The following is a 20,765-nucleotide window of genomic DNA, read 5'->3' on the forward strand; positions in this document are numbered from 1 at the left end:
TTTTATTTTAACAACGTGAAATTTTCATTGCTTTCTCGTCCCTAGTTTTTTCCCCCAAAAAATGTCGAGAATGGTTATTTCTCAATTTCACTCTCAAAAATCAATAATTCAATCGATAAAAGTTGCAAATGTATCGATTTGTTCTGTACAATGTCATCAATATTCTTGTCGTCTGGATAACAGTTGTGAGCTGTTTGAAATTCAAAAAGAGAGGTACTATTGATCTGTGTAACTGGAAATATAATAGAAATCAAAATTCCAGAAAACAAGAAAACACTGACGAAACCAAATCCAATCACTTATGAAACGGATCCGGCTGTTCTTGAGAAAGAACGTAAGCAGAAAATCGCAGAAAACCGTTCAAGGATGAGAAAGAAGCGCGAAAAACAGCTAAAACGACAGGAGCCAGACTTCAAAGAGTTAACTAGGAAGCTGGAACAATTGGAAATGCTCCAGGAGCAGGCAACCCAATCATCAAAATCTGAAAAACTTCCTGCTCAAAAAAATTCGGAGATTCAGAAAGCGGAAAATCAGCGGATCGAGAATATGGTTGAGATGGTGGAGTTAACAAGCTTTTGGCTAAAATCATAAAAAAATTCGAATATTTTTGCAGATCGCAAAAACCAAAACTGATGAGAAGACTAGCACAACTCACAGCTCTGAAGAGGAAATTGGAGATGTTCAGTTGGTGGACGAGGATCCGAACATTGGTTGGTTTAGGTGTCCGAAATTTAACAATATCTCCAAATCTCAATATCTTTCAGCTGTTAAAAAGCAAATTGTCAAGAAACGGGCTCAAGAACTCGCTCGACAGCGCCAATTTGAAGAGGCATTGCAAAAACGAAAGGATCTAGAGAAGAATGACAGTGTTCGTTTCTTTTAAGATTTACAAGCTCCTAATTGTAAACTTTTTAGCGCTCTTTCCTTCAAAGTCCCGATGACACACTCAAGAACGTCTCCTCTATCCAATTCGAGTCACAAATGTCCGTGATCCAACGTAAGAAGCTCAAGAACAAGAAGAAACGTAGTTCAGACACGCTGTCCTGTGATTCGAATGATAGTGGAACACTTGTGGTTTGCTAATTACTGGTTTTGAATAGCAGATTAATTAATTTCAGAAATCGGAATCCAACGAGCTGTACATTTGAGAGATGCCGGAGAAGGTTGCAAAATGAGCGGAAATAGATCTTAATAAAGATTTTTGAATTGGTTTCTCAAGTCTTGTATGACCAAGATTTGAAGTTTATATTTTGAGTATTTATTGTTCTAACTAGTTTCTCAATTATGAGAACAACGTATGGATGAAATAATTGGCAAGGAAAAGTTTATTGTCTGACAGAATCAATTTCGTTTCAAATTTACAAAGAGTATCGTTTCGTAATCGTCACTTTAAGTACTTGGATTGTTAATGAGAGATTGTCTAGAGAATGCTCGTGGTGCATCATCCTTGTTCTTGTTGGATCCCCAAGCCCATACTGATGGATAGGCAGAAACATATGGAGAATATACTGATGGATAAGCATATGCTGATGGGTAGTAGGCTGCAGAGTAAGCTGGGACAACCACTTGTTGATGGGATTCCATGATCATGGCGCAGAGGAGAACGGCGGCAAAGCTGAAAATTACACATTCATAAATTAATAGAAAAGTTAGCACTTACCACTTAGCGAACATACTGAACTGATTGAACTGACTTGAAAGTGTCGATGATTTTTGAAAATTTTCATACAATTATATACTACACCACACCAAGACAGAACTTTAGAAAAACCATAAAATAACCAGTAGTTTGTTTGCCTAATTCAAAAAAGATTGCATGCGCTAGCCAATATTTACGTTCGTTGTCTTTTTGATGTCTGCCGGTGCGTTCAGTGCACGCAAATAAAACCAATGATCAGTATTTAGTGTTGCAACTAAATGGTATATAAGAAATACAAGGAAGCATCGACACATCAAAGTACCCAACCAGTTCAACATGTTCGCCAAGTGGTAAGCTCTCACATTATTAATCCATAAATCTTTAATTTTCAGTTTTGCCGCCGTTCTCTTCTGCGCCATGATCATGGGATCCCATCAACAAGTGGTTGTCCCAGCCTACTCTGCAGCCTACTACCCATCAGCATATGCTTATCCATCCGTATATTCTCCATATGTATCTGCCTATCCATCAGTCTGGGCTTGGGGATCCAACAAGAACAAGGATGATGCTCCACGTGCATTCTCTGGACAATCTCTCATTAACAAGCCAATCGCTTGAAGTACCAATTGTGATACGATAATTTTTGTAAATTTGAAAAGAATTTGCTATTGCGAGACAATAAACCTTTTCTTGCCAATTACTGTCATAATAAGTTTTTTTGAGCTGAACCTGCTGTAATATGCAGGCAAGTCTTCATACGAGCCTGCCTGCCTTTTGAGAAATAATTTACATTTTTAGCATTGGTTTCAAATTTATTTGTGCTCTGAAAAAGTGATACAGCAAATTTTTAAAAATTCGACAAGAACATTAAAACAAAGTTTTCCAAAAATTTATCGAGCGAGTCATTCAATTGAGTATTATTTTTTACATAAGGAGTTCGGAGACATATTCAGAGTTCACATAACATGGAGTGTTCCAGTCATCGGCAACAATCTCTGGATGGTCTTGATCAGCAGAGATGACGTTGTTCATCACGGGTTGACAGGTTTCCGCCTTTTTCATTCTGGAAAAGCCACAGTTAGAAAAAGGGAAATAAAGAAAAACGTACGTATAATGTTGCGGCACATCGTACACAAACATCTCTGACAGTGCATCCAACTGATATTGAGACGGCACGCGGGCCATACGAACAGTGTTATTCACTGGCTCCGCGTTCAGATCCATCAGCTCGTAGTAGCTGTGTGGTGCAGATGGAGGTTCTTGCTCCTTGTGGACGACTGGTGCAACTGGAACCGAATAGTCATCCACCCATTCGTCGGGAATCTCCACATCATCGACGATGGTTTTTGTCACACTGTCCTCGGTTTCTTTCCAGCAGTCTTCCCATCCGTTATCCGATTCGGCGCCCGTTATGACATCGTCAAATTGTGATTTCTCATTTTCCGCAATTTTCAGCAAAATCTGGAAGAAAATAGGTGCTTTTTCTTCCAAGAGTCTGCCGCGCTTTTTGGAGCCACGATCAGCGCTGGCCGCGCGTTTAGGAACCTCGAAAAATGTCGGCGCCTGACTAGAAGCTTCGCCAATGTCGGCTTCGCGCTCTATTTCGCACTGCACTCACCATTTTCCTTTCAACATTCTCAATCGACGATGAAGTAGACATTTTATCGATTGTCTTCGAACCCACATAATTTTCGTCTCCCATTACGAAACTTTTTCGGCGTTCAAAAATGCTAGCAATGAATGAAAGTGAGAAATTGTGAGTAGGGGGATGCTGATTAAATAAGAAAAAAAGAAAACTATTGAGTTTAAATGAAAATGTCGAGTTCGCGTGAAAATGTTTTATTTTGAAAAAAATAGATTATTTTTTTGTTCTTTTTACACCACTATATTTGTCTTCACATATTTGCGCCACCTACGACCTAGTTCTTGCATTTTGGCGTGAGCTCGAATAGTAAGCACTGTTGAAGTTGAAAAAAAAGCTAGGCGGTTGAAAGAAAAGTTTTTAAAAATATTTAGCCAATTTCCTGTTAAAAATAAAAACAACCAAAAGGAGTGAATGAGACAATAGGAGACGGGAAAACAGGCAGAAACATCAGAGAGTAACAGGTGTGCAGAGGAGACCAAAATAGCAAGTCTACTAAATAAGAGGAGGTTTGTATATGTACCAAGTTACAAAATGCGAGACTCTGGCGATACAATGGTAGACTTTTTGATGTGCCGGGAAGTGTATACTAACTCCTTCGAAGAGAGTGATGTCGATAGTGTCACACAGATTGACCTAGAAACTAATATTGGGAGGTGTGGCGATGTCTTATCCTGCATGTGTGCATCGATTTGCCATAAACGGGAAACGCGGGGGTTACACAACATACCTGTTTGCTGTTTTTAAAAATAATACATTTTTTGTTTTGCTCTTTTATTGGTCATTTTACATACAACGTGTTTTATTTCATTTCTATAGGAGTTAAAAGAAGGCAAATTAATGCGATAGGGTTTTGGCACGCGTACCGCTTCAGTAATTTTTGAAACTTTAATAATTTTCAAATTTTCAATAATTTTTTAAAATTTAATGGTTCATCAAACTTTTAATGTTTTGCAAATTTTTAATGATTTTTCAAATTTTTAATAATTCAAAACATTTTACAACGTTGTTTAAAAAAATTATTCCTTAATTTTCTTTAAAAAAAAAGGCATGTAACAATTCTTCGAAACATTTTGGTTTATAGGTTGCGGTAGTTATTTTCACCTCTAGTTTCCTAGCATTGCCGTTTGATAGTGCAAAAAACTAACATACGTTTAGAAACAACTTCAGTCGATAATATTATGGTGCATCGATGCACAGCTAGATTGCTCGTAAAATTTTAGAGATCAGTCAATAATGTTCTAACAATGTGAAACGCGTCGAATACACGCCACAACAGTCTTCTTCCTTCTAGTTTTATGTGTTTTTTTTTACTTTTAGGATAAACGCATGTGATCGGCCATGTCCAAAATTCTTTCCTTTTCCACCTTCTTGCTTTTCGAAAATGTTGCAAAACTAACTCATTAAACATTAAATCGTTTCTTTCTTACCCTCTTTCACTCTTTATTCCTTGGATAGAAAATAATCAAATGTTTTTTAGAAAATGACTTGTCTGGATGAGAGTTTTCACTCGCCACCAAACAGTTACACAGAAAGAAGATTATCATTGCCGATGGTCGGCACCCCAAGAACAAATAATGCCACTAGAAGACTTGCACAATCCGAGAGAAAGCCTGGACTCAGACATGGTCAACCGCCAAGAGCCCCTCAACTCTCCAGAAAAAGTTGTTCAATGTTTTTTGGGAAGGATACGAAAGCAAAGCAGATCACATTAACAAGTTAGTTTTCAAAAAAATTTAATTTAGAAAATTTTAACATTTTATTTTTTACAAAAATGCCCAAAAAAAACAGTTTATTAAAAAAAAAACTGTTCAAATTTTGGAATAATTCTTAATTTCAGGGGTTTGAACATGCTAAATTTCTCTAAAAGTTTTTGGCAATTTCCCCCGAAAAAATCGTAAAATTTAAATGCCTATGTAGTATTTTCGACTCGAAAGACACGCCATAATTTTTAAAACATTTTCTTTAAAAACATTTAATTTTGCTACTCCGCCCTTAATCATTAATTCACGATTTCAAAGTACTTAGAGAAATGGAACTATACCAGTTTCGGAACATTTTTATCTAAAAATTACAAACGAAAAATTGACTGAGATATAAAATATGATGATCCTCTTAAACTTTATCATATTTCAGGATTCCAATCGATCAATAGTTCCCGCTACAATCCCAATAAACCTGGAACATTTCTCAGTCAAGCATTTGGAGAAAAAAGAGAAATTGGAAGCGGATCATTTGGAACTGTGAGTGCCGTCAAATGTCTTCAGACGTCGAAATCTTATGCAGTGAAGCAAATTTCAAAAACTATCAATGGAAAGTACACGGAAGTTCACTGCCATCTGAAACTGCCATCTCATCCTAATATAGTTGAATTTGTGGATGCATGGGAGGAAGACGAGGAAGTACACATCCAACTGGAGCTCTGCGACAGAAGTCTGACTGATCATTGTGAATCGAAAAATGGATTAACGGAAGATGAAACCTGGAATGTCTTTGTGGATATGCTCAACGGTCTTCAGCACATGCACAAGAACAACATGCTGCACAATGACATCAAGCCTGAGAACGTTTTTGTAGCGACTGATGGAGTTTTCAAGATCGGAGATTTCGGACTAGTTAGGGATTTGGTAAGTTTTTTAAAAATGGAATAGCGCCTGTGGGGAGATTATAAACATTAAAAACCTGAAAAATTTTGAAAAGACACTTATTTTTTTCATCTGAAATTCACATTTCTGAATTTTTGTTTTTTCTCTTGGAAAAAGAAACTGAGAAAAACCCCTATTTTTCTGAAAAAAGGATAGCCCTGGTTCGAACACACGCCAGGAATAACTTAAAAAGTCCCAATTTTGCAAAAATTTGGAAAAGATTTTGATTGAAAATTTTTCTATTTAGAAGTAAAATTAAATTATTGTATTTTAAAAATTATAAATTTCTTGAGATCTAGTTTATCAATTGTCTATTTTGACATTTCAGTCCGAGGATAGCAAGCCACACGAAGAAGAAGGAGACTCCAGATATTTGTCCATGGAAGCTCTCAATGGAAATTTTTCAGTCCACAGTGACATACTCATTTGGTATGAGCATGTTGGAAATTGGATCCAACACCCGTTTTTCAAAAAGTGGACCAAGACAACAGGAACTTCTTGTATTGCTTCCAAAGAATTTTGGCGAGCTGGTGAAATGGATGATTGATTCGGATGCCGTCAAGCGACCAAATTGTGAATAGCTCATGGAGCATCCAATCGTAAAAGAGAAACTTGAAAAAAGAAAGATGGATATTGCAAAGAATCAAAAGGTTTGTTGAGAAAATCCTAAGCCGTTCATTTTAGTTATCATTTTTCAGAATTCGAAAATGGAGCCCGCTGGAATCATTTCAGAAAATGTTTTGAAACGAACATTGGATTCCGATCAAGCGTCGCCCAGGAAACTCCCAAGACTTCATCAGCTGTTCCATGAAGAGGAGTCCTCAACTCAACGGATCAAAAGGAGAAGGATGAGTCCACTTTTCTAGGAACAGAGAAACGTAATGCAGCTTAAAATCAAACAAAACTAGGGTTATTAGGGATTTAAGATACTTCATCATCAAGCATTAAACACATTTTTTTCAAAAATTAAAAGAAATAATTTAAGTTAGCTCTTGAGTCGAGAGATGGTAAGTTTTGGTGTATTTAAAAATAGTACAGCATCTTCATTTGATATGATTTTTTAAATTAGAAAAAGGAATATTAAGCTATACACATGTCATAATAGTTTTGTATTCTCAAGTTTCACCACTGATAAGCGTTTCATATCATTTTTCATTATCTGGTTTATTTTTCAATTCACTTGCCAACGGGCTACAGATTTCAAATAATCAAAATGACATTTCGAATATATTTTTTTTAAATTTAAGATTCAAAAATTGCAACTTTGTCTTATACGAAGAGCATACATCTATCAGCTTTCAGTGCTATTTTTATAAATATCAAGTATTTGATTCCAAAATATCTGTTTCTGAAAAAAATGGACAAATTTTGAATTTTAAATTTTGTTTTGTTTTCGCAAAAATGAATGTTTTTTTTTTGGAATACCTTGTGTTTTCTTTGTTACAATTTTTTGAAAGAATGCCCCAAACTAGGGATAAAAACGATCCACTACCGGATGAGTAGCGGAAAACATAGTGGAACACGGGGAGTTGTGGGCCAGGCGACAAAGGCGATAAAGGGCAAGCTGTGGGCAACAACGGACTAGTGGCAGGGGCTGAATTATAAAACAAAACAGAAGAACTTTAATTCTCGTAACTCGAAATCTTTATTATAAAATAATCAATGCTTCAACAGCTCCATCCAATCATGAGCTTGCACTTCCATCACCAAAGATGAGCCCCCATCAGCTACAATAGATTGCCCAATGATGTAAGAAGAAAGCTTTCGATCCGCCAAAAATACAATAATATTAGCAACATCTACAGGTTGAGCAATAGTTCCAATTGGACAACATTCTTTTCGGGACTCCATAAATTTGTAGATCTAAATTTAGAAAATATAATAAAAGTTTTCCATGATAATACTCCTACGTTTTCCACCGACTCCTTATTCATTCCCATAGTTTCGTAGATTCCAGTACGAATATCACCAGGGCTCACCGAGTTGACGCGCACTCCGTGTTGAATAAGGTCAATTGCAGCACTTCTGGTATATTGATCCAGAGCCGATTTTGACATAGCATAATAGATGAGCTCGGGTTGCTTAAGTGTTTTAGTCGAAATATGGAAGAATGTTATTACTCACCGCATGTTGCCCACCGGCAATACTGGATACATTCACAATTTCTCCTTTAGTTTTTATCAAATGCTCCTTTGCTTTTTGAGTTAAAGTCACCACACTTCTCAAATTTATTCTCATTGTTTTGTCAAAAACGGAAACGTTTGTACCCACGCCGATATGACCTTCCAAATCAGTTATTGCTGCGCCAGCATTGTTCACCAGAATATCAAGACGTCCAAAAATGTCAACAGTCGAATTCATCAGCTCAATTTGTCCAGATTCAGTAGCCAAATCGGCAATAATAGAAAGCACGTGATCTTCTGGAACTCCGGAGCGTAGAATTTCCTGTTTAGTTTCTTCAAGTCTCTGAGCATTTCTTCCCGTGATAGTTACTTTAGCTCCCTCTCGGGCGAGAAGTATAGCTGTAGCGCGGCCAATTCCATTTGAGGAGCCTGTATAATTATTTTCACAGCCAAATTAAACAGAATAATAGTTAAAACTACCTGTAACAAGTGCAACCTTTCCAGAAAATCGCGGCATATTTGATTCCACTAGCACAATAATTTTCCCCGCGGTTCTTGTTTATATGTAGTCTCCACACTAAAGCGTGTTTTGTAGTTGGTGGCAGATAAAATCGTAGTTAACTTGATAAGCATAAAAGCATACAGAAGAGGAAACAAGATTGTTAACGGTCGGATTTTGATCATTCTTCGGGTTATTGAACTCACAAATCGGTAGCTTGTGCTTTTTATTGAACAGTCCTAATCTGAGAAACAAGTACAGAATAAAATAAACAGCTACTTTATCAACTACAAATGTGGTTGTAGTAATTGATAAAAATGAAATTCTATTTTCGTGAATGTTTTACAACTAGATGACAGTTTGATGAATATTATAAGAATCAAGAAAGGTGGCAAGAAATCGTTTATTGTCTCACAAAAGCAACTTCGTTTCAAATTTACAAAAAGTATCGTATCGTAATCGGCACTTCAAGCACTTGGCTTGTTAATGAGAGATGGTCTAGAGAATACACGTGGAGCATCATCCTTGTTCTTGTTGGATCCCCAAGCCCAGACTGATGGATAGGCAGATACATAAGGAGAATATACTGATGGATAAGCATATGCTGATGGGTAGTAGGCTGCAGAGTAGGCTGGTACAACCACTTGTTGATGAGATCCCATGATCGTGGCGCAGAGGAGAACGGCGGCAAAGCTGAAAATTACAGATTTATGAGTTAATAGAAAATTGGACACTTACCACTTAGCGAACATGTTGAACTGATTGAACTGACTTGAAAGTGCCGATGAATTTTAGAAAACTATTCTACTTTTATACCAAAATCTAACAAGACAGAAACCTAAAAAACCCCGTTGAATAACCAGTATTTTATTTACATTGGCACATGCAGTCTTATTGAAAGAATAGTAACAGTTGCCAATTGCCTCTCGGTTCATGCAAATAAAACCAATGATCATGTTCGCAAGAGCGAATAGCGGCTCTTTTTAGACTTTAGAGGAAAGAAAAGTTTATTGTAATTGAAAAAAAACACAGTTTGATTCTCCTCGTTTCTTTCCATAATTTTCTTGGTGAGCTCTTCGACATTTTGTTCCAAAAATACCACTACAGTACCCCGACATCATTTTTCCATTAGAAAAAATATGTTTATTTATTCAAATTTTTATAAGAAAAACAAAAATATAAATGTAAATTTGTATGTTCAAATCTAGTCTATCATACTGATCATTGGACTGGGGCGTAGCTCTATCGGCTTTATCTTATTATCATGATGAATATGGTGCACAAATATTTGATTTGGCAGATTCATGTTCACAGTTGGTCCTCCCAAACTAAACCGCTTAGTTCTTGAGTTGACCAGACTGGCAAGATTGTCACCAACTTGCGGCATGTCGTGGTATGACATCCGACGTCTCGAGACATCATAGTCGACAGTACTACGTGCCACGTGGTCGGCTGATTGGACTCTGGAATTATAGATATTATGGATGAGAGAAAGGAAATGCCAACTGACCTGATTACGTTCGGAAGCTTGGGAGTCTTAGAAAACTCTGGCTCGGGTTGTGCTTGATGTATTACTACCTCGTGGTGATGTTCCACTGGCGCACATTCCACATACGACGGTTTTCTTGACGGCTCTTCAACGATCATCGAAAGTTTCCTAGCATGTCGTTCATCAGACGAATCGGATGAGAGTTCCTGACTGAACATTGTAGTCGCTGACGCTCGTCTCCCATTGCCTCCCTCCACAGCATTGTCATGATATTTCTTGGCGGTATGTGCATAACTTCCTTGTGGTGCATTCTTGTTTTTTCTACCAGAGCACGTGTACATGAGCCACATGCGATCTCTGGTGTTCCGACTGATGAGAATCACGGCGATCGGCGTGGCAAGCGTCGAAAACAAGACGCCGAAATGCCACGCGGCGACAGACAAGAGTGGTGAAATGCAGAAGAAAATTAGCAGTTGTGGGAGAAGAATGGACAACTGGAAATTAGAATTTTTCGTTATGAGAATTGTGAGTTATTCAGGTGAATTTTTAGAAAAATCATGAACACAAAAACCTTACCTCATAAATGCCAAACACCGTGCAGCACATCAAGAGAAGCTCCCGATCACCATGAATATCTGCTCCTTCCACTTTCACCATACTCTCTCGTCGGACGGTCGAGGATCCAACACGAACTGAGAAGAGAATCAAAAGTATGATAATCACAATGATAACGATTCGAACTCTTGTCAGAAGCTCCGTGAATATAGCCGAAAAAATATTCGAGACAGCACACACAATCTGAATGCACTGATCCTGCGAGTTGATGTGTGAATCGCATTGGAAAAACGCGGTGAAGCCGGCAATCAAAAATGCGATAACCCAAGTGGAGATGACAGCGTAGAGGACATATGATCTACCCCATTCGATGCTGCGGGTTTTGTTATTCCAGTAGAATTTGAAGCAGAAGATCGCAAGGTACATTACGAAAATAAGAAGCGCAAATCCAATGAAATGGTCGACCCAGGCGATGATCGCAAAGGATTGGAGCACGGTTGAGCTATTCTGAAATATTTTAAAACTTGCATTACGTTTAGTACATTTGGTGTAATGTGTATGAACATTTAATAACAAATTTGAAACTCATTAATTTTTTTGAAATTGAAGTAAAAAACTTGTGGCTTGTTTTTTATTTGTTTTTGCATCAAATTGTGATCTATCAAAGAGCAAAAAAAGTTTCTAGACCACTGCTTTAGGATATTTATAAATGAGTTTTCTCGTAAGATCAACTTGTTGTTTTCTTTCTAACATAAGAAGTTTTCACGAGCATTGAATAATTTTCTCACGACTTGTTGTGAAAAATAAAACATTGTTAGATGAAAATAGAATTGAGGTTTAGAACATTCCAGTTACTTTTTTCGATCAGACGCTAATTTACAATTGGAATACTTTGATACTTTCTCAGTTACGTCGCGCAATTTCTGCCCTACTGACAAAGGTCGTGTGAAATTTGTTTTCCAGGTAGGCATCAAAACATGCACCATGGTAGCCTAGACTGTCATCTCAATAGTTTATTCCTGATTAATTTCTTCGGATACGCTTTTTATTTTTAGTTCACATGTTTCTTTATGGTAAACCTTTCCCATGAAATTGGCTCCAAAAACAAAAACAAAAAAATTTCGTAGCGAAAAAAGCAAAATCACAGACCAAAGTTACAATTTCCGCGTTTTATGTTCCTTATTACTAATTAAATATTTTCAGCTGTCTTTATTCAATAACACCTAATACCCTTTGTCGTTTCAGCAAATGATATCCGCTGGCGAGCAGGTGCAACGTATTAGTGATAGACAGCAGAGCTCCAGTCACGCATAAATGGAAAAGCAACGCCATTTTCATTCCCTGAAATTCACTGTTGTTGGTCAGTGGAAATTTGCTCACATACCCAGCGATATTTCTTAATCACACCGGCTAGTAAAATGTTGCTTGCAAAAGCAATCAACAGCAAAAGAGCATAAAACCCAAGAACCACTGAGAGCACTGTGTCGCTGTAGGTTTCCGGGGCGTCGGACGGAGTTGTGGAGTACTGAAATTGAACAACATACGATAATTGGATCTTTCCATTTTGAAAATTAGTTTAATACAAATTTCAATAAAGGATGATGTAGGCTAGGTATTCAAAAATCAGATAAATTGAAGTAACAATAAGAACAGTTGAAAAAAATGACGCCAACACAAAAACTTTGGCAGAAATTTAAAATTTCTGAGAAAATTGAACCTTGCGCGTTCAAATGGGCGGTACCTAATAAATTGAAGAACCATCATAAAAATGTTCCACCTATCAAGTAACTATCTTTCAATTCAAAATCCGAAAAATAATCAGCTTATTGCTTACACAGTTAATTTTTTAAAAGCATTTTCAAATCTACGTAATACTAATCATTCCAACTTACAATAGACAATGGCGATCCTGTAGTAGTTGTTGTAGACATAATTTCACTTAGCCCCTGAGTAGGTCTAGGCATATTTGATTCATCCTCCCAATACCAATGCCATCCGTTTTCATCCTTCTGCCACCATCCGATCTGCCCATGTCCCCACATCTCATGACCATTAGGTTGACCATTCGAATGGTCTCTGGGATCTCCTCGATACCAGTCACTATTTTCGTATTCTGGAAAAGTGTGTATTTTATAGGTATCGACACAATCATTTTTACCTTCAACTTTAGAATCATAGGGAAAGAAGAATGTAATAACTCTTGTCACAATTTCTTCGGGCATTGTTACTCAAAACCAAGACAGAAATGAGAATTGAGCTTAGACGGTGATAAGGTAAGAAAGTGGGCGGGGCGATCATTTCTCAGAAGTCATGGAGACGAGAAAAACAAGTCATGTGCACTATGCGCTGCACATGTCTGTCGCCAAATTTGGCTGTTTTCGTATAGATTCGAAGCGGATTTGTTGTGGGCTGTAATTAAGTCAATTGGATAGATCACAAAAAATACGATTTGTGATCATAATGGTGGAGAAGTTAGAATTGTGGCCAGCACAATTGAAGCTGATGTTGTTACGTCAAAAATAAAAAATAAATGATGAGAATTCCGTGTCTGGGTAATTCTGGGTAAGATCAAAAAATCGGAACAAAAACAGGTGGTATACGGAGAATGTCCGCTTTAAAACTTGTATTAATTAAAAAGAAAAGTTTACTATTCTTTGTTGATTCTTCATTCATTCAGATCAAAGCAGAAAAACTAAAAAACGCAAGGTTTTTTGAATGCACTCATGCATTGCATTTTTCAGAAGTGTTCAAATTTCAAGAAGCTTCTCGAAGCTTTGAAAGGTTCAGAAGTTTCTATAGAATTTTAAAAAACGGAAAAATATTTTTTTCTAAACCTACAGTACTTCTACAGTGCCACTGTAGTTTTACTATAATTCCTCGACAACACCCCTTTACTGACCCTAACTCGATATCCCTACAAATTACAAAATTTTACTTATTTTCTCTCCAAAATTACAGTAATCCCACAGTACCATTTCAGTAGTATTATAGTACATTCCCAGCAGAAAAATTAATTAAATTTTTGTCACATTTTTGTTGGCGTTTGCATTATTCCGGAAGCTCAAAAATTTCTGAAAACTGCAAATTAGGTTACAAATGCGATTTGTTCTTTTGAGATTAGTAGTTTCTTGCTTAAAAAGATTTCGTAATACTTTTGTGTACCTGATCTCAACACGCTCATGAACAAGTTTCAGCAATCAACAGACTTGCACATGCTCTGAATTTAGTAACATTTTCAAATGTAGGCTACAATTTACAAGATTTATTAGTCTACATTTGCCTTAATATCAAGATTAATTGGTATCGGGACACCAAGAAAACTGCTTGCAAATTGGGTCTTGTGCTTTTTTTCAACTCTGATAATTGATATTGGTCATGAGTATTGAGAATAAGGTTATAAAAAAAATGCGCATTTATGTGAAAGTAGTTTTTTAAAGAAAAAAAAGAAATCTTGAGAAACGTCATTTGCGTCCTACCCGTCCTCGGAAACCGCGGTTGTAAGCCATCTCGAAATCTTCCAGATGCCCTGGAAAATTACAAGCCACATCAAAATTTATAGGCCATCTTATAAATTGTATTAGTCACCTGACAAATTCTTATCCAAGCCTAAAAGTCTAGGCCAGCCAAAAAAGTTCGCGGTCCAACGAGAAAACCTAGGCCACATCCGATGTGCTAGGCCATACAACAAATTTCACGGCCATTTGAGAAAACCTAGATCATATCAGACCTAAATACTTGGTCATCTCAAATTTTTTTTCACATCAGAATTCTAACCGAACATCCTAGAACTCTGTACAAGGGGAAACGTTTTTCAGGCACATAAGCTCTAGACCACTAGCAAATTTTAGACCATGATTTTCTCGGCCATCATAAAAATCGCCGAAAATAAATATTCAATATTAAATATGCAACGTGAATAAAAATAAATAAATCAATCAAGTTTACAAAATAAAGCAGAAGTTTTAAAAATTAAAACGTAAACCCCCATCCATGTGTCAACCCCCCCCCCCCCCCCTCCGTCCGTTTTCCCAAAAAACAAAAATAATCAATAATCAATCAGTCATTGCGAGTATTCGAAAGAGTTCTTTCATAATGTTCGGATGCTTCAAAAAGAAGAAAACGAACAAGTCGCTGGAGGATCTTAAGAAAGATGTGGTCATCGACGATCATGAGATACCGCTCGACGCCCTGTTCAAAAGATACACCACATCCGAAAAGAATGGAATATCGGAAGCCGAAGCAACAAATCGGTTGAACAGGGACGGTCCGAATGCACTGACGCCACCCAAACAAACTTCCAAGTGGATCAAGCTTGCTGGTTCGATTTTCGGTGGATTTAACTTTCTACTTTGGTGTGCCGCAAGTGCTTCTGCCGTTGGCTATGGAATGGATTTGTCGATGAGCGACGACGAGGAGGTTCCAAAGGATAATGTGAGTGATCTTGTGAAATCTCCGTAATTGTAAGGGTTCTCAAAAAATTGCCTCAACACACTTTTTGAGAGGTCTTGTCAGCTCGTTAATGAGCTGAGCTCTGGGAAAACTGTCTGTTTTCTACTCAAATTCTTACGAAATACTCCCACGTCATTTGTTTTTTGTTTTTAAAATATGACAGTTTCTCACGGAAAGTTACCTGAATTTAGATTTTTTCAAGAAGATCCATACTGTAGGACCACGTAAGGGAGACAGCAGGATTACTATATGTTACTGTAGTGTCACTAGGATTACTGTAGTAGTGCTGTTGGATTCCTAAAATATTCTGTAGGATCACTGTAGAACCACTAAAATATTCCTTCGGGGTTAGTGTAGGATTACCGTAAGCTTGCTGTGGGATTCCTTCAGACATTCTTCCGAATTACTAAAGAATACCCTTTGAATTATTGTAGGGTTACTGTAGAATCAATAGGAACTAGGAATACTAGGATGACTGTAGCTTTATATTTACTCTAGTAACTGGACACTTTCAGATGTACATGGCTATAATTCTGGCGACCGTAGTCACCGTCACCGGATTGTTCGATTTTTATCAAAACCGAAAAAGTGGAAATTTGATGGACTCTTTTGCCAACATGATTCCCCCGAAGACCCTCGTTGTTCGAGATGGAGCCACAAGAGAAATCGAAGTCAAAGATCTTGTAGTCGGTGATCTTGTTCGGTTCAGAGGCGGAGATCGTGTTCCCGCAGATCTTCGTGTTACCCTAGCGCGAGGCCTGAAAGTTGACAACTCGAGTTTAACCGGAGAATCGGAGCCCCAGACAAGAAACATGAACTGCACAAGCAAAAACGCGCTGGAGACGAAGAATCTGTGCATGTTCAGTACGAGTGTTTTGGAAGGATCTGGCGAGGGTATCATCATTGGAACCGGGGACCGCACGTTTGTCGGACGAATCGCTGCATTGACTACTCAAGTGGACCCAGGACCCACTCCATTGGCTAAGGAGATCAATCATTTCATCAAGATCATTTCAATCGTCGCCTTTACCGTAGGAATTGCGTTTTTCATATTGGCTCTTGTCTACGAGTATCCACCTCTCAAAGCTATTGTCTTCTTCATGGGAATTGTGGTGGCAAATGTTCCAGAGGGAATTGTTCCGACTGTAACGGTAAAAATTTTATTTAAAACTACAACTTAGCATTCCTTAATTCCTTTAACTTTCAGGTGAGCCTCACTCTTACTGCCGTCAAAATGCGCAAAAAGTTTTGCCTTGTGAAGAAGCTTCAAGCCGTTGAAACACTTGGCTCGACGTCGACAATTTGTTCGGATAAAACGGGAACACTCACCCAGAACCGAATGACTGTCACGCATTTGTGGTTTGATGGGAAGATTAAGGATACCGAGATCCTACCGCCAAATGACCATTTTAAAGGCGAAAAGAAGTATGAGAAGGAGGACTCGTACCAGAAGTTGCTTAGATGTGCCACGTTGTGCAGTCGTTCTCATTTTCGAGTAAGTTATTGATTCAGTTACAAATAAAACACCTATTTTCTTTCAGGTACCTGAATTCGATGTACCTCTAGCAAAACGAGTAGTAAATGGAGATGCCTCCGAAGTAGCCATCATGAGATACTGCGAGATGATTCGAGGGGATGGTCAAGTAGATGAGTTCCGAAAAATCATGCCAAAGATTGGAGAGATTCCGTTCAACTCTACCAACAAATACCAATTGTCTATCCATCCGATGTCTAAAAAGCAAAACATTCTTGTGATGAAGGGTGCTCCGGAAAAGATTCTCAAGCTGTGCTCTACGTATTATCAGAATGGAGAGACAAAGAACGTATCGAAGAAGTTTGAAAAGGAGTTCCAGCAGGCCTACGAGACACTTGGATCATACGGAGAACGAGTCTTAGGATTCTGTGATTTGGAGATGAGTACGACGAAGTTCCCTCCCGGATTTAAGTTCAACATGGAAGAACCCAATTTCCCAATCAAAAGTTGGTTTATTGTTAAATTTTAATTGCTACATTTCGCCTTTTAGATCTCCGCTTCCTCGGCCTAATTTCTATGATTGATCCACCTCGCCCAGGTGTCCCTGAAGCAGTTCGAGTGTGTCAAAACGCTGGAATTCGAGTTGTAATGGTGACCGGAGATCATCCAATCACAGCTAGAGCAATTGCCAATCAAGTGCACATTATTGAGGAAAACGTGCAGGTCACAGAAATTGTGAACGCGGATCCGAAATGCGACCCAGCAAGTGATGAGATCTATGGTAAAGGACGTCTGAAGCCAACAGGAGCAGTGGTTATTCATGGAGAGCAACTGACTACCATGTCGCCAAAAACGTTGAAGGCAGTGGTCACCAATTATCACCAGGTAGGGTTTATTTTACTTGCATAGCAATATATAAACAGTCATACGGTGTAATATGGGGGAGTGATGATCAAACGTGTGCAGTCAGCCTGATCAATTGATCAATGTCGGCTGCTCATTTTCGACAGCTGTGAACAATCAAGACTTACCTTATTTCAGATCGTCTTCGCCCGAACCTCTCCCGCTCAAAAACTTCAAATCGTCGAAGCCTTCCAATCGGTCGGAAACATTGTTGGAGTCACAGGAGACGGTGTGAATGATGCCCCGGCGCTCCGAAAGGCTGATATCGGAATTGCGATGGGAATTACTGGAACCGACGTCTCAAAACAGGCGGCTGACATGATTTTGCTCAATGATAATTTTGCGTCAATTGTGACTGGTGTTGAGGAGGGACGTCTGATCTTTGATAATCTGAAAAAATCAATCGCCTACACCTTGACCAGCAACATTCCAGGTATATTACCAAACTTTTGAATAATAGCATTAAAAATCTATAATGTTTCAGAAATCACACCCTTCATGTCGTATGTCCTGTTCGGTCTTCCACTTCCAATGTCCATCATCGCCATTCTCATGATCGATCTTGGCACTGATCTCTGGCCAGCCATCTCATTTGCATACGAGGTTCCAGAAAGCGACATCATGCAGAGAGCTCCGCGTAATCCGCTCTACGACAAGCTCGTCAACAAACGACTCGTCATGTTCTCCTACATGCAAATCGGAGCGATTCAAGCGTGCGCCGGCTTCACCACCTACTTTGTGTTGATGATGTCGAACGGATGGTTCCCGCAGGATTTGTTGAATATTAGTGAGCAATGGGATAACAAGTATATCGATGATTTGGAGGACAGTTATGGACAACAATGGAGTTATGAAAGCCGAAAAGCTCTGGAGTCTTGCTGTTATGGTACTTTCTTCTTCACGATTGTGGTCACCCAGTGGTCTGATTTGTTTGCTTCGAAAACTAGAAAGAACTCTTTGGTTATGCAAGGAATGGAGTAAGTTTTTTTCTAATATAATTTTTGGATGATCTTTACATTTTGCCAATTCAGAAACCATGTGCTCAATACATCAGTGATCTTCACCTGCTTCTTGGCAATATTTGTTCTCAACACTCCGTTTGTGAATGAAGTCTTGGGAGTTCAAGGATTCCGATTGGAAATTGGATTTCTCGCATTGCCGTTCGCATTCTTCATTGGCTTGTATGACGAGGTTAGAAGATATTTCATTCGGACTTATCCTGGTGGATATATCTACAAAGAGACCTACTATTGATTATTGTATTTTTCTATGTGAATGAAAAGAGATGTGAAAATGCCGCTCAGCTTTTTTTTGTTTTCGGGTATTCTTTAATGTTGGCACATTTAAGTCACACTTTCTCTACTTTACTTTAAGAAAACTTCTGATTTCTGTGAACTTCTGGCAATGTTCTCTAAAATCCAACTATTTTTCTTTCGCTTTTCACTTTTAGTAAACATTTACCCCCATTTTTCATATTGTAAAAAATAATTTTCAGCTGTCTCAGTTGAACAGTTATCACAAGAATCATTCAGCATGTTTATGTTATCACTATCTGCGCGACAACCATTTCTGATTGATCAATAGCTACCCCGGATTTATATGCACGTAATTTTCTCTCCCCCACCGCTTATCTTATCACTTTTCTGTTTCTTCTACTTGATATCGGTTGGGTGATCAGCCAACAATCTTGTTTGGCTGCTGGTTTTTTACTGTTTTTCTATAAGTTTTGATTTTAATTTTAAAAAAAATTATCCATTGCAAAAAGTAGGTCATTCATATCAGAGTCTCCGGAGGGCGGCCGCAACAATAAACTTCTTTGTATTTCCGCCAACTTCTGTTAACTTTCTGTACACTATTGAAACTTTGAGAATACTTCCGGCAAATTTCTGCAAATTCTGCTAACTTCCTCAGACTTCTGCCAACTTTCTTTAAACTTCTGCTAATTTTATGCAGTGCTTTTGCCTACTTTCTGTCATTTTCTATCAACTTTAAGTAAACTTCAACAAGCTTTCTGCCAACTTTCTCTAACTTTCTCTGAAGTTTTGCTATAATCCAACTAAAAAAAAAAGGAAAAGCACAAAGTGCATTTCTCAATTCTTTACACTTTTTCTCGGCCTCTAATCCTCTTTTTAACACTAACACACACTCGTAGAAACACTGAACAATCTAGAATAAAAATAGCACGTGATTGTTGTCGGCGCCAGAGACAAAAAGTCATGCTCCACAAGAGAATCAGACGACGGGAACAGACAGTTGTGAGAGAGACATTGTTTGAAATTAGGTTCAAGCTGAGTTGTACACGTCTGTACCCTGATTGAAGATCAGTGAAGTTTTGATCTTTTGTAGTATTTAATAGGTTTGCGTTTTAGGTTTTTTAGATTTTTAGATTTTTTTTTGTTTATATTTTCTACATATTTGCTAAAAGGACCCAATATGAGCTCATTATGATTTGTTCATTTCTCCACTAAAATGTTCAAAAACTTTTTTAAAATTTTTTTCACAGTGAAAATTTGGGAGTCGACAAAGGATACATTTTATAAGTTGGATTTTAATTTTTCAAATTTATTTATCAATTGTCAAGTGAATGTCGGACCATGCTGTCATTCTAAGCTGATTGGTTTTTTCCAAAAAATAATTTTTCCTCATTAGTATTATTTAAATCCGATTAAATTGCATTTTTTTTATTTATAGGGCACACAAGTACTTGAACCTCTAAGCTGTCAACTTTTTATTGGACATTTTGCTTTAAATTGTAGAAAATACCATTGCTATCCAATTCAACTGTAAAGAATTATTAAAACATTTATAAATTATTTCTCAATTTTGCCAAAAATGCAATTTAAATTTTAAATTCATCCTTAAAGTTGTTGTCTTTTTCGCCAAAATTTTCAAACGATTTTCACCCAAAAAGTTTTCAAATGTTTTTTGCAAAGTTGAAAAAAATCATAAATAACTGTTATACATAAATGTTATACATAGTTATACATAAAAACTGTATAACTTTTGTAATTTTTGCATATTCGGTCCTTTTGGTCAATTTCCTATTATTCCGCTTTTTTCAAATTTTTAATACATAGATCATCAGACTATTAAATTTTAAGAGTTTGCTTACCCTTAAATTTGATTAAACAATGCTGCCCATTTTATCAATAAGGAAATATTTTTGTCCATACTCTGCTTCTCTGCGTCTCTATTTTATTTTTACCTCTCTTCTCAAACCTTGAAGTTTAGATAGTTTGATAGAATCATATCAAAACTTTTTCTGAACCAAGCCGAAAAAGTAAAGTTAAATTGAATTTGTCGTGTGCCGTTTTACCGATCTTGCCGTTTATCACAACAGAATTTTC

The 20,765-nt window shown here is 37.5% G+C and overlaps 8 protein-coding genes and 1 pseudogene across 9 annotated transcripts; 4 read left to right on the forward strand and 5 right to left on the reverse strand.

Moving 5' to 3' along the window:
• Positions 1-74: 74 nt before the first annotated feature.
• C01G12.9 (uncharacterized protein) lies at positions 75-1,212 on the forward strand. The gene is made up of 6 exons (NM_001026735.3): positions 75-213; positions 263-558; positions 614-710; positions 765-868; positions 916-1,074; positions 1,119-1,212. Exons 1-6 carry the CDS (start codon positions 129-131, stop codon positions 1,146-1,148), a joined length of 771 nt encoding a protein of 256 aa, NP_001021906.2. The 5' UTR covers positions 75-128; the 3' UTR covers positions 1,149-1,212.
• Positions 1,213-1,312: 100 nt separating this feature from the next.
• On the reverse strand, positions 1,313-1,708 carry nspb-8 (Nematode Specific Peptide family, group B). The gene is made up of 2 exons (NM_001026732.4): positions 1,661-1,708; positions 1,313-1,615 (listed from the first exon to the last, which is right to left on the reverse strand). The coding sequence occupies exons 1-2, from the start codon at positions 1,672-1,674 to the stop codon at positions 1,390-1,392; spliced, it is 240 nt and encodes a 79-aa protein (NP_001021903.1). The 5' UTR covers positions 1,675-1,708; the 3' UTR covers positions 1,313-1,389.
• Positions 1,709-1,917: 209 nt separating this feature from the next.
• nspb-9 (Nematode Specific Peptide family, group B) lies at positions 1,918-2,334 on the forward strand. The gene is made up of 2 exons (NM_001026733.2): positions 1,918-1,989; positions 2,032-2,334. Exons 1-2 carry the CDS (start codon positions 1,976-1,978, stop codon positions 2,255-2,257), a joined length of 240 nt encoding a protein of 79 aa, NP_001021904.1. The 5' UTR covers positions 1,918-1,975; the 3' UTR covers positions 2,258-2,334.
• Positions 2,335-2,512: 178 nt separating this feature from the next.
• On the reverse strand, positions 2,513-3,365 carry C01G12.3 (Ovule protein). The gene is made up of 3 exons (NM_064629.3): positions 3,258-3,365; positions 2,748-3,100; positions 2,513-2,702 (listed from the first exon to the last, which is right to left on the reverse strand). Exons 1-3 carry the CDS (start codon positions 3,339-3,341, stop codon positions 2,564-2,566), a joined length of 576 nt encoding a protein of 191 aa, NP_497030.1. The 5' UTR covers positions 3,342-3,365; the 3' UTR covers positions 2,513-2,563.
• Positions 3,366-4,764: 1,399 nt separating this feature from the next.
• Positions 4,765-6,792, forward strand: wee-1.2 (annotated as a pseudogene). The gene is made up of 4 exons: positions 4,765-4,999; positions 5,418-5,908; positions 6,255-6,576; positions 6,625-6,792. Coding segments are annotated over exons 1-4 (1,216 nt in total).
• Positions 6,793-7,585: 793 nt separating this feature from the next.
• Positions 7,586-8,566, reverse strand: cror-1 (DeHydrogenases, Short chain; the record flags this gene model as incomplete). Its single annotated transcript, NM_064630.1, has 4 exons — positions 7,586-7,789; positions 7,837-8,007; positions 8,051-8,478; positions 8,530-8,566. 4 exons carry the CDS (start codon positions 8,564-8,566, stop codon positions 7,586-7,588), a joined length of 840 nt encoding a protein of 279 aa, NP_497031.1.
• A 371-nt stretch (positions 8,567-8,937) lies between these two features.
• nspb-10 (Nematode Specific Peptide family, group B) lies at positions 8,938-9,321 on the reverse strand. The gene is made up of 2 exons (NM_064631.4): positions 9,287-9,321; positions 8,938-9,241 (listed from the first exon to the last, which is right to left on the reverse strand). The coding sequence occupies exons 1-2, from the start codon at positions 9,298-9,300 to the stop codon at positions 9,016-9,018; spliced, it is 240 nt and encodes a 79-aa protein (NP_497032.1). The 5' UTR covers positions 9,301-9,321; the 3' UTR covers positions 8,938-9,015.
• A 362-nt stretch (positions 9,322-9,683) lies between these two features.
• C01G12.7 (G_PROTEIN_RECEP_F1_2 domain-containing protein) lies at positions 9,684-12,952 on the reverse strand. The gene is made up of 7 exons (NM_064632.6): positions 12,751-12,952; positions 12,485-12,705; positions 11,977-12,117; positions 11,823-11,933; positions 10,614-11,099; positions 10,059-10,531; positions 9,684-10,011 (listed from the first exon to the last, which is right to left on the reverse strand). The coding sequence occupies exons 1-7, from the start codon at positions 12,812-12,814 to the stop codon at positions 9,753-9,755; spliced, it is 1,755 nt and encodes a 584-aa protein (NP_497033.2). The 5' UTR covers positions 12,815-12,952; the 3' UTR covers positions 9,684-9,752.
• Positions 12,953-14,639: 1,687 nt separating this feature from the next.
• On the forward strand, positions 14,640-18,716 carry catp-4 (Sodium/potassium-transporting ATPase subunit alpha). The gene is made up of 8 exons (NM_064633.5): positions 14,640-15,023; positions 15,557-16,192; positions 16,249-16,536; positions 16,583-17,021; positions 17,066-17,400; positions 17,557-17,851; positions 17,903-18,395; positions 18,450-18,716. The coding sequence occupies exons 1-8, from the start codon at positions 14,685-14,687 to the stop codon at positions 18,670-18,672; spliced, it is 3,048 nt and encodes a 1,015-aa protein (NP_497034.2). The 5' UTR covers positions 14,640-14,684; the 3' UTR covers positions 18,673-18,716.
• The last annotated feature ends 2,049 nt before the right edge of the window (positions 18,717-20,765 follow it).

The sequence above is a fragment of the Caenorhabditis elegans genome, chromosome II, assembly GCF_000002985.6.
Source record: "Caenorhabditis elegans chromosome II".
Classification (NCBI taxonomy): Eukaryota; Metazoa; Nematoda; class Chromadorea; order Rhabditida; family Rhabditidae; genus Caenorhabditis; species Caenorhabditis elegans.